This window comes from Corapipo altera, unplaced genomic scaffold (assembly GCF_003945725.1).
Source record: "Corapipo altera isolate COAL_440 unplaced genomic scaffold, ASM394572v1 65, whole genome shotgun sequence".
Taxonomy (NCBI): domain Eukaryota; kingdom Metazoa; phylum Chordata; class Aves; order Passeriformes; family Pipridae; genus Corapipo; species Corapipo altera.
Genome location: NW_020884891.1, coordinates 132,734 through 146,904, shown reverse-complemented (window position 1 = coordinate 146,904; position 14,171 = coordinate 132,734). Strand labels below are relative to the sequence as shown.

Here is a 14,171-nt window from a genome sequence, read left to right as displayed (position 1 = left end):
GACAGAGTTTTGACCGTGTTTTCAGACATAAAATTGTAATAATTGCAATGGAGGAACAGCCAGGAGTGAACTTGTGGCTGAGGCTACACAGAGACAAGGCCTAGAGAGAGGGCAGGAAAAGGGTTTAAAGATTGTGACATCTGGTTTACAGAAATTAGGAATGAGGACATTGTAGTTGGCTTCTGTGTGCAGCTGTGTAGGGGTGGAATTAAGACATTTCACCAGGGAATTAAAGCAAAAACAAAGGTGAGGGGACAGCAAAATTCATTTGTTTTTCCCTTGGTATTCAAGTTATCTTATGGGCTGCTTCTTCCATGCTTTATGGGGTTGACAAAGGAGGTTGTATTCCAGTAATTTAGATATGAAATTTCCTTTTACTCTGGAAATATTTTGTACTGGAAATAAATCTTTTTAGGAAAACACTTTCTGTGGTGAGAATACAGAAGGAAATTATCTGCAAAGGACCTCGTAGTGAAATGTCACCATGAATTCTTTCTTTGTGCTGCAAAGTCTGGACATCTTGGTGATTGTTTTTTGGTTGTTCTTCCAAGTTACTGAACTTCTACTAAGTCTGACTGTGCTTTCTCCTTCCAGATTTACAGCATGACCCTTCGACTCTCTGCCTTGTTTGAGAATCACATGAAGAACATCATCTCTGAGTACAAGGCAGCAATGCAGTGTCAGAAGAGGAGGAGGCCGCGGTACCGAAAACGGCTGAGGAGCAGCAGCAGCTCCCCCTCAACCAGCAGAGCATCCAGGTAATGTGGGAGAGTGGGACTGCCTGGCAGTGGCATTCCAGGGAACAGTGGTAGGATAACCAGGCAGCAACAGTATTGCTCATTTCCTGCTACAGTTGTTTTTTTGGGTGATAAAATCGTGTTCAAGTGTATCTTGTGCATAATTCTGGTAAGTGAAAGACTATGTGGTTACAGTTATTCCCTCTGGAGGAAATGAAAGACCAACTGTCTCTTCACCTTCATTTAGTTGAAAAAAGTGTTGTTTAACACTGAGTATCATCAGCCTTCTGTCTGATACATTATCTAAGTAAACTGAGTATTGATTTTAAAAAGGGAGATAAAGTGTTGTTCCTGAAAACTCATCTGCTTTAGCAGACACATGGTGGTGTAACTATTTTTAGTGTTATTACACCTGTGTGAGCACTGGGGAAAAGATATTTGTTTGATAAATTCGCTGCAAAAATCAAGGCATTTTGCAGGGGAAATTGGTTTTGTCTTTGAGTCTTTTGGTGCTGACAGTTTTATCTCTTTGGGATATTTTGTGTTTTCAGCCCCAAAGGGAAGCAGAAACAAATGAAGATTCAACCTAAACCCAACCAGAATACCTCACTGCCCCTGACCAGGACAAGCTCTTCAGTCTCATCTCATGGTGAGGAGGAATGTTCTAAAGTACAGCCTACTTGTATGTGCAGATTGGATCTGTTATTCCTGAGGCACATGCTAAACACACCTGAGGAGAGGGAGCAAGTGGCAGGGTCATGGAAATGTGTTGTCTCTAGGTTGTTTTAGCTGAACTTGGCTGTTAGGAAGTTATGGGTAAGGATCAGGGAATTGGGAGCCTTAGTGAGAATTAACCTAGTCCCCAGAGCCTGAGCTTCCTGTACATGGGCTTCTCTCATTCAGCAGTTATGGATAAATTAATCTTACTTTGGATTATACCAAAAGGAATCTGTCTCTTCATGGCTGTAGAGGCAGCTTGGTGAGATGAACCTGGCTGGGGCTGTTAACTCAGGTGATCCAAAACCTCCCCAGCCCTGTAAATAGAGGATAAAAATCACTCTGTCACGTTGTGCTGTCCTGTGTAAAGTTTCAGATACAGCAGAAGAACCTCTGGGTTCAGCCACTGGTGAAGAGCTGGAGGGTCAACCATCTTCCTCAGGCTCCAATGCACAGAACCGAAGTGGAAATGCCATAGATCCAGGGAAAAGCAGGCCAGTCAGGAGTAAATCCACACCAGTGAAACAAGGTGAGAAATAATAAGATTCCGTTGTTTGAATAACTGGTTTCACTAGAGATGAAAGATGTTCCTTCTCTCTGATGTTGATGGTATTATTGCCTGAGTGTAACATTATATATATTCCCAAACCATACAAAAGAAGTTGAGTTTACTTTACTCCTCACAGTTCTGTGGTCTCTTATCTGAGGTGTGGAGTGCACATGATTCCACGTGGACTTCAGTGAGATCCTTTAAAATCTCTCCAGGTGGAAAAGCTTGATTTCTCTTACACTCCTACAGTCCCTTCAGGAGTTACAAATAACAAACAAACCAAAGGCATCCCCACCCCACAACCTCCTTTTATTAATCAAGTTGAAACCAAAGATGAAAAAAAGTTTCCCCCAAAAATGTAAGTATTTTTATTCTACTCAAGACAAAGAGGTTGTGATTGAAAGGGAAACACTGTTTGAAGCTGTGGTAAGTTGTTTCTGGGACATGTCACTCAGAGTTTGCACTGAGTGGGCATTGCCTGAACCCTGGAGCCTTTCCCAAGTCCACACCCCTGTGCTGTAGCCATGCTGGATGCTGCAGGTGAGCTCTTCCTATGTTAAAGAAGATATTGAATCATCATTATCAGATTCTTAACTCTCAAAACATGTAGGATTTTGGGTCCCACACCAGCAAGACATTTTATGTATTTTTAAGTTAAGATGCCCAACAATTCTAGTGAGCTTTCTTGGGTTATTGACTCTCCTGAATTATGCTTCCCTGGACTCAGCCTTTTGAGAACATGCATTTGAGGGGCAATAAATCTTGCTTGCAGAGTGTTATTTTCATTTATATAGCTTTGAAATGGATTTGAGAGTTTTTCCTGCCTTGGTAGGATTCACTAGATTGAGTTTTAGATGTTCACTCTGGGCTCCTTTTATTGCCTGAATTTTCCCTGAACTCTTAGTCAGGAGAGTTTGAAGTTGTTGCTTCCAGATAAGAACTACATTTAGTTTGATGAATTTTCCTCTTAGAGCACCTGTTTGTGTCCCCAGCACATAAAGGGTGAGTAGCTCCAAGCTGGATCATCCCCAGAGCACACCTGAGGCAGCTGAGGAGAATTTCAGAGGCAGCTGAGGCCAATCCCACTCTTTGTGTCCTGTTTGGCTCAGGTGTGATGCTGATGGGGTTTTTTTGTGTTTGCTTAGATCACTCTCCTGATGGACCCCTCACCAATGGAGATGGCAGAGAGCCTCGGGCAGGAGTCAAGAGGAAGTTACTGAGCGCGTCGGAGGAGGACGAGCACCTGGAGGAGGCAGAGGAGGAGGAAAAGAAGAGAGAATTAAAGGAAAAGTCTGGTTTGTCTTCATCAGAAAGTGGGGAATCGGGATCCAGCTCCAGCTCTGAAAGCAGAAGTGGCTCTGATTCTGACTCGGAATCAACCTCCAGGACAGATCAGGATTACATTGACGGAGACCATGACTACAGCAAAGTGGTGCAATCCAAAAAGCCCAAACGGAAAATCAAACGGAAACTCAGCGCCGGGAAGAGGAATTGGCAGGGCAGGGGCACAGGGAGGAGGGGGAGATGGGGCAGGTGGGGGAGATGGAGCAGAGGGGGCAGAGGGGGGAGAGGTGGAAGAGGCTGCGGCAGAGGCAGAGGCGGCGGCAGGGGAGGAAGGAGAGGCCGCGGAGGCCGAGGGGCCTCGCGAGGAGCCACGAGAGCGAAACGCGCCCGAATCGCCGACGATGAGTTTGAGAACCTGTTTGGGGGCCAGTTTGGAGAGAACGTGTTTGGGGGGAGGTTCAGCCGCCCCCCTCGGATCAAAACCAGGAACGAGGGCAGGAGGACTGTCCTGTACAACGATGACTCCGACAACGACACCTTCGTGCACACCGAGGATCCGTTGAACCTTGGTACTTCCAGGTCAGGCAGGGTGCGCAAAATGACAGAAAAAGCCAGGGTCAGCCATCTCATGGGATGGAATTATTGACAGGTGGAAAACTTTGGAACAATTTTAAAAGAACTTCAATGGCCTTCTACTGCAGGGATTTTACCAGAAATTCTACCAAGCAAGTTGTGCGGGGACTCCACTCACGTTTTCACAGTGGTGCTTTTCCATCCTGTCAGTTTGTGTTTGTTTTAAAGCTTCAGCTCTCCACACTTCATTGGTCAAAACAAGCCTTAGTCATTAGGCCTTAAATTACAGAAATTCTTCCCCACACACTACGAGTTCATCACATTAAAGAGGCTTCCAGCTTCTCAGTAAGAACATGACATTTTTGAGTCACGCTTATGAATTCTCTCCCTCGTTTTGTTTTTGTATTATAGAAATAGCACCTTCTTACAGAGTTTTTATGTGGTTTCTGCCATAAATCCTTAGACACAGTAATAATTATAACTTTTGCACAATACACCAATCCTAAAGGCAGCTATAAAATGTTTACAGTTTCTATATTGTAAGAAGGATCTGGATTATTTTAATCTTCCCAGGCCAAACGTTGATGGAATTGTGCTGAACTGAAGTATGTCTATACTACAGTTTTGGGGGTCCTGATGTGCTTTCTATCGGTTCTTTATTCGTGTAAAAAAGTGACAAAAGGGTTGGTGCCTTGTAAATATGTAGCAAACCTTTGATGTGGTGTGTCCTATGTGTGCATTAACTTTATTAAAAAGAGAATACTTGAGAAGTATGAATATCTAGACAAAAGGTGCCAAATGCAAAAGTTACTTGCATCTATTTTCTTTTTTCCTCTCATATTTTTATAGTATTAATTGAGATTGTGCAGCTAAAGGGGTGACTTCAACATTTGAAAGGTTCCTCCTCTTCAAAGCATAAAGTGATTTTTAATAGTAGCTCAGCTACCTCTTATTTACAACTACTGGAAACTGAAAAGAAAATAGATGCTGTTATTCAGTGCGTGTTGAAGAGGCGAGAAGGAGCTTGAGGGGTGGAAGTTGTAGAGTAACTGTATCTTCATTCTGTTGTCACCATGAAAACCAATTCAGTGGTTACCAGAGTTCTCAGAAGCAGCACGTTCTGTGCAGGTGGGGATTTGTTTGTGCAGAGGGGCTGAGCTGCTCCCACCCCTTCCTGCTGCCCCTTGATCTGTGAAAATGTGGGTTTGGATGAGGGGGCTGGGGGAGCCCCGCTCCCTCTGGCGATGCTGGTACAGAACCCTCCAGACTGACTCTTGTATCTCAAGCTTCCAGAAGAGTATTCCTGTTGCACTGTACTCTTGTTATCCTGGGAAATGCTGACTTGAAACCCTTTGGGCAGTGGTAGTGCAGTTTGTGAGGAGATTGGTGCTCTGGCTCCTCTGGGAGCAGAACCTGGCGCTTGGCGTGGGCTGAGCTGGAGCTGAGCAGCCTCTTCCTTCCTTCCTGGGCTCTGGCTGGAATATATATGGGACTTCAATTTTCTCCCGTTGTCCAAACAGATCTGACAGCTCCGAGAGTGAGTCAGGTCACAGAGAGAAAAAAGAGACTACAAAGTTCCGCTGGAGTTTTTCAAGGTTTTTAGGTTTTTTTTAAACTTTCATCCAATATCGTGAAGTTCTTCTGTGCACAGCTTGGTCAATAATTCTGGAAAACCTCAGGCAGCAAAGAGTGACCCATGTATATTCTCAGATGCAGAAGGAATTTAATTTTTGACTTTCTATATTCAGCACTAGCTATTTTATCTCACTTTCCAAAAAAACCAACTCTAGTTAGATGCAAAAATGACTTGAAAAAAAAAAAAAGCAGAGGTTTAGTTTTGTGATGAAGGAGAGTATATCCTAAACTGCTCATTAATATGAATTTATGGTACAGTACAAAAATCACACTTTTAATTTTTTAAGGAATGGTTGGAATCAGCCGTAATCCACTGCTGGACTCAATTCTGGTTTTGGGGGCGGGGGGGGGGAAACAAGTGCAAAGGCTCTCCTAGATCTGTGTTGGGCTTTAAAGTATAAACACCTGTCCTATCATCTTTCTCATATATCTGTATATATATACACGCATTTATATTTATAAGAAATGTATTATTTGTTTGACTGATTGGTCTTTTTACATATGGTAACCAGGAATAGCATGTATGCATCAGTCCATAGTCAAAATCATATCCTTAGATGAGTCCTGTGAGCTAATGTAAACACTAGGGGTTCTGTCCTAAAGCCTGAAAAGCTTGAAATGCAAAACAAATGCTTTTTTTCCCTCTCTTTCTGACTGGCCGAAAATCCACTTACTCCTTATTTATTTTGTGTAGGGGCTGGGGGAGAGATAAACCACAGGGATTCCAGAGAAACCATTTTATAAGCTGATGTATTTTAGCAACAATTAGAATAAGATTAAATATGTTCTTAACTGTATCTTTTCTATGTCCTGTGAAGATACCAGTGAAGCATCACTTTGCTGTGGCGTAAGTATTACTCCATGTGTCCCATGGTTCCCAGCTAGAGCAGGATGTGCTGGAACAACAGAATTTAGTGTAAAAATTGCAAAAAAAAGCTTCTTTTTTTTTTTTTTTTTTTTTTGGGTGCATGAGAACCTTTTATAAGCATGACAGAAATAACTTGGGTTTAGAGCTGTTCTTTTTGCTTGGTTTGTGTCTGGATTCTTCCTCTGAGTTGGGCAGTTGATTTCTCACAGCCTCGTTCCAGGGAATAATTACACTTTTGTAGGACCTTGGATGCTTTCTCTCAAATCCCAGATCCCGTCAGGAGGTTGTAGAAAACTCAGGGTGAGCCCACCAGGTGTAGCAGAAGCAGGAAAGTGATTCAGACCATCTAAAGGTCTCCCTGGCCCAGCCCCTGGGTGCTCAGCCAGCAGCTCCAGAAGGTGCCGAGCTCCAGGCAGGCTGCAGAGTCAGGAACGTGGTGTCTTTCCTTGCACTCTTTACAAAGAACTCCAAACTCTGCCTAAGGAATGGGATTTAAGGTGTGATTTTTCTGGGACTGTTGGGGGTGTGCAGGCAGACCAGGGGCTCCTCTGCTGCTGTAGATGTTTGGGCTTTGGTGGTTCTGTTCCCTCTGAGGTCAGGCTGGCATGATCCCAATCCTGAGCTGCCAGCGCACTTCAGGGCACCTTGGAAAATGGACCCTCAGCCCCACACACTCCATTCTCCTTGGAGATAGGGCTGGAATCTTGTGTCTTTGCTCTTGGCCTCTCCCAGCTCCAATCTGCTGTCCCTGCAGTGCTCCTGCGTCTTCCCGGAGCAGGGCATGGATGACAAAGCTCATTTTGCAGTAGTGATGTGCTGTTGTCTTAGATATTAGGGAAGAATGGGCTGCCCAGGGCAGTGGTGGAGCCACTATCCCTGGAAGTGTTCAGGAAATAAGCAGATGTGGCACTTGGTGATGTGGTTCAGTGACCATGGTGGGATTCAGTCGAAGGTTGGACTTGGAAGGTGACCTTGGAAGGCTTTTCCGACCTTAATGATTCCATGATTCAGCCCAAATTTTGCCTGCTTTCTATTTTCTCTATCAGTTTTGATTTTCCTCTTTGCCATGTCCCACCTTTGGCTTCCCTTTGTAGGCTATTTATGATGAATTTTATTTTGGCTGGACTTCTTGGCTGGAAAGTTTAATTCTTTTATCCCTCTTTTTCCCCAAGACTTTCCATATTTTTTATATCTGCCTTATTGTGTTTACTAGCAACATTCCTAAATGTCTGGAGGCAGATTTAATGAAGATGGAAAGTTTGAGGATTGGCTTCTTGGCTGCACCTCTGTGACCATCCATACCTGGAGTGGGACCACTGCCAGGTCAGCTGGGGCAGCACATCCTTCCCTCAGCCTTGGAAAACACAGTTCACTTGGGATCCTGGAATACCTGTGGTCCTGGCCCGGGCTTATGTCTCCCATGTAGAATTCCTGTGCTTCCAGCCTCTCCAGGTATTCCTGTTCTAAACAACCTTTGTGTTGGTGCTTGAATTTCAATGGATCCTGGGCAGTTTTATCCCTCCCTCCTCTTTCCATCACTCCTTTCTCCATCAGCCAAGCAGAGGCTGCCCCCTTATCCCAGCCACCCCCACCCTGCAGACACAAAAGCTAAACAGAATCATGGCTGCTTAAAATTTTGCATCCTGTTGTGATTTTCCTGGAATTTTTTCCTTGATGTCCACCTCAGCTGCTTCTCCTGCATGGAAGTGGAAGGACTGAGTAGTACTGGAAAAGAGCTGACACTGGGTGTGTAGTAGAGAGTTTTTAATGAATTTAAAAAATTAAAATATTTGGAGGCTCTCTTGACTCCCAAAAGCAAGATGAACCTTGCCAAGCATTTGGAAAAGCTGCTCCTGGTTGTCTCGGGAATGTTTTTGCCAACCACTCCAAATTGCAGAGCATTAATGTGAGAAAATCAGATTAACAATCATTAATTTTGATAAGAACTTGATTATATTTCATCTTTGAGTGGTGAACAACAAGGAAAAGTGAACAACTGTAGGTTTAAGGATGTCGTGTCCGGACCTGGAGTGTCCTGTCATGGATTTAATGGGTTAAAAATGTCTTTGTGTGTTTACGTTTCTTAATTTTATCTTTTTATTTCAAAACCATCCTGCAAAGTTTTATAAAATGCTGATTATTTCCTAAAGGAACAGTTAACCACCCAAAGCTAATCTATATTTAGTAGATAGGGAGCTGTCATTGTGTTCTTACAATGTGTATTATAGAAGATGCCTGTGCATGAGCAAGACATAATTCCCAACTCTTTAGTGTATCCAAGGTTTACACAGGGAAAAAGAACTCCTTTCTGTACAGTAAGTAACAGCCTGCAAAATTTAGTCCAAAACCTGTCCTTTTTTTAGTCTTAGAAATACGAAGACCTGTTGGAAGCTTGTAGATTTTTACTCTGTCCTGTTCGGCCCACAGCGAATTTACACAACTGTGCTACCAATCCCTGAAAAATGAGATTCCCAGTGGAATTGCTGTCACAGCCTTAACTTTAGTGTTAGAAAAATGGTGCTGAAATACATTGAAGTGAAGTGGGTGCAGGTCCCTGAGAGGAGTTTGTGAGACTTCCAAGTGAAAGCGAGCGCTTGGAGTTACTACTCCTGATAGTAACTGGAGCCACACTGGGGAACTGGGAAGCGTGTAAATATTTGGGGGATATTTCAACCAGTGGACAATTCGGAGCAGTTCCTCAGTTTTGGGGATTTAATTGGCAAGTGCTGTGGATCTTCCTGATTTTTAGGTCTGTGAGGTGTTGCTTGGGTGGGGGTGAAATCCTGCTGGAATATTCCCAGTAAAATCCAAATCCACCGTTTCTTTTCCTAAAATGCCTCCTGGCAGAGTGGTGGCTGCTCGGATGTGCTCAGAACTCAATGTCTGAGGATTATTTTTCTGTAGAAATACTAATTCAGGCTCTTCATTCCTCCATGAGTCATTAGAGCAGATTTCATGTAGAAATACTATGGAATTCACGTGATTTAGGCTCTCCAGGTCATCTTCTGGATTTAAAATACTCCAAAAATGCACAAAACTATTAGAATTATGTCTACTTTCTATATTAATTTTTTTTTCAGGTGATATTTATGCCCATATCTTCACATCTGCTATCTCAGGTCCCTTTAATGAATACTTCAGGGATTTTGATGCCACGTGTTGGCAGACCAAATGTAATATTTATATGCAATGAGCTGTTAGTTTTTTGTATTGTACAAATGTAAATTTGTAAAGATTTTTTTCTAGAGTTTTTTTGAAGTCACTGATGTAATCTAGGATGTTTCATTTTCCAGCTGTGGGATTGTCTTAATAAAAAAAAATAAAAAGAGAAACTCTTATTTTTGGGTTTGCATTGTTTCCTGAATAGTTGAGATGTTAAAAAGATACAAAAAAATTGGTGAAATTGAGTTTTTAATGTAAAAAGAAAATGGCTTTTTTATTCAACTGGATGATTTTATGCTTTTAAAAAGGATAAAGGATATATCCTTTTTAAAAGGATAAAATGGATATAGAAACTTTTAGAAAGTGGATATAGAAGCTTTTAAAAAGTGGGAAGATGTTGAGCAGGATGGGATGGAGACCCTCACCTTAGCCAGAGCTGAGTGTGGCAGCTCAGTGGGGATCTGTTACCCTAATCACCATCTGACCCGGCTCCAAAATACCATTTTTCTGGGAAAAAGGAGAGGAGCAAGTAATGATTTCTTGGAAGAAGAAGTGAAAAATGTCTTAAAATGCTGTGAAATGGCTAAAAATGCCATGAAATGAGCAGGTGAAGAGGAGGCTCCTGGACCAGCTCCCTTGGCCACTGTGGGACTGAGGTGGGTTCAGGGGGTGAGACTCAGCTCCAGGAGGTTTTACCTGTTTTTTAAGGGCTATTTCATGCAAAACAAGGAATCGCTCTTTTTTTCATCTCTGTTCTTGCCCTCTTGTTAAATAGCAGTGATAATATTGTTTAACCAGGGATTCTTGGGGGTGGGTGGGGCTGGGTTTATGTAGAACTGCCAGGGGGCTCCGGGCTCGGCCAGGGCAGGCGCTGACACTAAATACAGTGAATAAACTCGGGAAGAATTTCCTCCTGGAAAGGGTGGTCAGGCATTGGAAGGGGCTGCGCAGGGAGGTGGTAGAGTCCCCATCCCTGGTGGTGCCCAAGGACGTGGCACTCAGTGCTCTGGGCTGGGTGACAAGGTGGGGATCGAGCACGGACTATACTTGATGATCTCAGAGGTCTTTTCCACCCTCAGTGTTTCTGTGAGTCTGTTTTGGCTTTTCTCCTTAATCCTGTGACTTATTTGACATTTCACTTTATTGCACTGATTCCAGTGGCATTTCCTCTCTGATGGGAATGAATATCTGCTTTTTAACACAACACTCATCCTCCAAGCCCCAGGAACAAAAGGGCTTTTTTTTTTTTTATTTCTTGGCCATGTTGGTTACAGAGAACAAAATTAAACTTGTTTTGTAGAGATACTGGAGCCCCCTCACTGTGTACATCCATCAGATGGCATTGGAGGGAAGGAATTCTGCTCCCTTCAGAGCTGCTTCACCTTTGCCAAATGCCCCTTTGCTGTCCCTCTGTAAATATTATGTTGATATCATATCATAGCTGTTACATACTTTATATCATCCTGTTTAGGTCATATGTGGTAATACATGTTATAAAAGACATGATATAAAATACCAGAGTGGTAGAGAACAATTCAATTATTCTTCCTGTGCACTTTAGAAATGCATTTTATAGCAGTGTTTTTATTGATAATTTTTATAGATTTAGTTTTGATTTTTATACATTTCAGCAGCACATGGACTAAAACCTGCTCTTCCCTGAATATACAGCACAGCTGGTCAACCCAGTGCTCATTTCCAGCCTGGAAAACCTTAAAGCACCTTTTTCCATCCACCATTACAATGCTTCAAACACTGCCATCAGTGGTCCCATGGAACCTTCCTGACCCGTGCAGGAGGGGGAGGCCAAGCTTTGCCTCCATCCCACCTTTCCAGTTCTCAACAGGCACTGGAGTGGGATGATTTGAGTGCAAGAAGCATTTGGACAATTTTCTCAGGCACATGGTGTGACCCTTGGGGTGTCCTGTGCAGGGCTAAGGATGGGATTTGATGATCCTCATGCATCCCTTCCAACCCAGCATATTCTGTGTGGTCCTGTGTCAGTTGCCCTTCAGCTGTAACATCCTCACTGGGAGCAGGTTTTTGGGGTACTTTGTGAGGTCGGAGGTGTGAAGGCATTTCAGGAGCTGGGTGGGTGTCCTCCTCACCTACCCCCAGATAGTACTTCTGTGTGTCTTTGTTTCTGAGTGAACAAAAGTATCTTTGTGTGAGACCTCGGTGGGTGAGGTGCTGAGGCAGCAGAGCCTGTCCTGTGACGCAGGTGCCAGCAGTGCTGGCAGCACTCCCTCTCCAGGCCTTCCCACCACTCGGCTTCTTGGACAAACCTGTCCTGCCTTGAGCTGACGCAGGATACCTTCCCTCCTCCATCAATATTTGCTTGGGTGCCGGGAGGGAAAGGCTCGAACGGCTCCTGTTGCCGCAGGAGCTCTGGCTCCTCACGCCTCCCCTGCCAGGCCCCTGTGGACCATGAGGGACCGTCTGGCGGAGCTGCGGCAGCGCGTGGCGGCCGAGGGGGACCCGCACGAGGACACCCTGGGCTTTGACAACCCGGCACTGGCCGGGGATGATGCCAGCCCCGTGGGGCGGGTGCTGCAGGAGGCGGCCGAGCTGTGGCGGGCACTGGACCAACTGGAGCAGCTCTCGGAGACCATCGACAGGACGCAGCAGACGGTGCTGTGCTGCACCTCGGAGCAGAGCATGGCCCAGGAGAAGCGGGGCCTGGGCGCTGCCCGAGCCGCCTTTGCCCGCCAGGCCGCGGCCCTGCAGCCCCGGCTGGGCGCTCTGCCCATGGGCCCGGCGGGGGGCTCGGGGCGAGCGGGGCCCCGCGTGCGCCAGACGCAGCTCTGGCTGCTGGTGAGGAGGTTTGGCGCTGTCCTCGCCCGCCACTACGCCCGGGAGAGCCGCTACCGCCAGCGCCTCAAGGAGCAGATCCAGAGGCAGGCGGAGCTGGCGGGCATCGCCCTGGGCGCTCAGGACGTGGAGCAGTTGGCTGAGAGCCCTGCGGGGCCGCGCATCGTCGGCCAGGACCTGGAGGAGCTCAAGGCCAAGCACCACCTCAGCGTGGCCCAGGCGCGCCAGCGGCAGCTCCTGGAGCTGGAGGCGCAGATGGCGGAGCTGTGGGGGCTGTTCCTGCAGCTGGAGGGGCTGCTGGCCCAGCAGCACGGGGCGGCCGACAGCGTGGAGCAGCACGTGCTGCGCTCCCTCGACTGCGCCGCACAGGCCGAGGTGAAGAGGGCCCGGCGGTACCAGCGCCCGTCCCGGCTCTCGACCCTGCTCAGCGCGGCCCTCGGGCTCTGCAGCTGCTGCCCCTGCCTGCCTGGCCCTCGGGGCCTCCGCTGACCTGGGCCTGCACCAGGGGTGCAGCGGCTCTCGGGGATGTGCCCCGCTCTGGGCAAGGAAGGCTGGCACAGGAGGCTGCTGCTGTCTTGTGCTTCTTGCACGGTGCTGCAGGGGCCAGGCACACCCTGTGTGATGGTGCAAGGACCATGGGCACCTTGTTTAACGGTGTAAGGACAATATGCACCTCGCAAGGTGGCACAGGGACCGTGCACACCTTGCTTGATGATGCAAGAACCACGCATGGCTTGTTTGATGATGCAAGGACTATACACACCCTACTTGATGATCTAAGGACCGTGCACACCTGGCACGGCACCACAGGGACTGGGAACATCTTGCACGGTGGCACAGGGACCACCCACACCTTTCTGATGGTACAGGGATCATGCACACGTTACCTGGCAACACAGGGACCAGGAACACCTTGGACAGTGATGGAAGGACCATGTATGATCATGCAAGGACCAGGCACACCTTGTAAAATTGTGTAAGGACAATGCCCACCTTGCTCAATGGCACAGCTTGCGTGGTGGTGCAGGGACCCAAAGCTAAAGAAAAGCAGAAAGGGAATGACCTCTTGGTATGTTCATTGAATTAAATTCTTAGGAATCAAGAAAACTTAATTTTTAGGCTGATGAATGCATTTCTTTTCCATATATGGATATTTTCAGGAAGCCCCTCAGCACCAGGAATGTGAATCCCTGCAAGGGCAGTGGTTCCTGGGGATCCAGGTTGAGCAGTCTCTGCTCCTGCCCTCTTCCTCCTTCTTTGTTTTTCATTTGTGATGTCTAAATGAATATTACTTTTTCATTCAAACCTTGATGAATAGAAGTTACCTCTTTATTTAATTTTCATTTAAAAACCCCCACAACTTTCCAGGTCATTGGAAACACCCTCTGCATCCTGCATCAAAACCCACATTTAATGTGTGGCTGCAAAAGCCTCCTGGGAAGCACTGGAGCTTTTCACAGACTCCCAGGACATGGAGAGAAGGGAAATAACCCTCAGCAAGGTCAGGAGGTGGCAAATCCAAGTGCAGTAAAACATATTTAACCACCTTTCATGCACCACGCTCACAACTCCCTGCACAAACAACTCCCTGGAGCCTTGGGTGGCTGGGCAGAGTCTGACCCACCTGGTTGAGCTGCTCCAGAGGGGATTATCCATAAAGCACAGGGAAAAAACCTTGTGCTCCCCTCAGTGCTTCCTACCAGGAAGTATTTGCAGGGGATTTCGTGGAGCACAACTCCTCCAGAGCCCAGCACGGAGCGACTGCAGCAGCCAGTGGTGTTTTCCTGGTTATTTAACAGGAAAATAACCCTAATTTGTGTTACAAGGACCCCTG

At 46.1% G+C, this 14,171-nt stretch overlaps 2 protein-coding genes across 2 annotated transcripts in view; both read left to right on the top strand.

Moving 5' to 3' along the window:
• The window catches only part of BRWD3 (bromodomain and WD repeat domain containing 3), a 43,104-nt gene extending 33,402 nt beyond the window's left edge, over positions 1-9,702 (top strand). The window contains exons 33-36 of the mRNA XM_027645258.1: positions 595-758; positions 1,289-1,386; positions 1,825-1,983; positions 3,150-9,702. Coding sequence (XP_027501059.1) covers positions 595-758; positions 1,289-1,386; positions 1,825-1,983; positions 3,150-3,934 — 1,206 coding nt within the window. The 3' untranslated portion in view covers positions 3,935-9,702. The remainder of the gene's footprint in view (positions 1-594; positions 759-1,288; positions 1,387-1,824; positions 1,984-3,149) is intronic.
• A 2,251-nt stretch (positions 9,703-11,953) lies between these two features.
• On the top strand, positions 11,954-12,826 carry LOC113948096 (syntaxin-1A-like). The gene has a single exon (XM_027645408.1). The coding sequence runs from the start codon at positions 11,954-11,956 to the stop codon at positions 12,824-12,826; it is 873 nt and encodes a 290-aa protein (XP_027501209.1).
• The last annotated feature ends 1,345 nt before the right edge of the window (positions 12,827-14,171 follow it).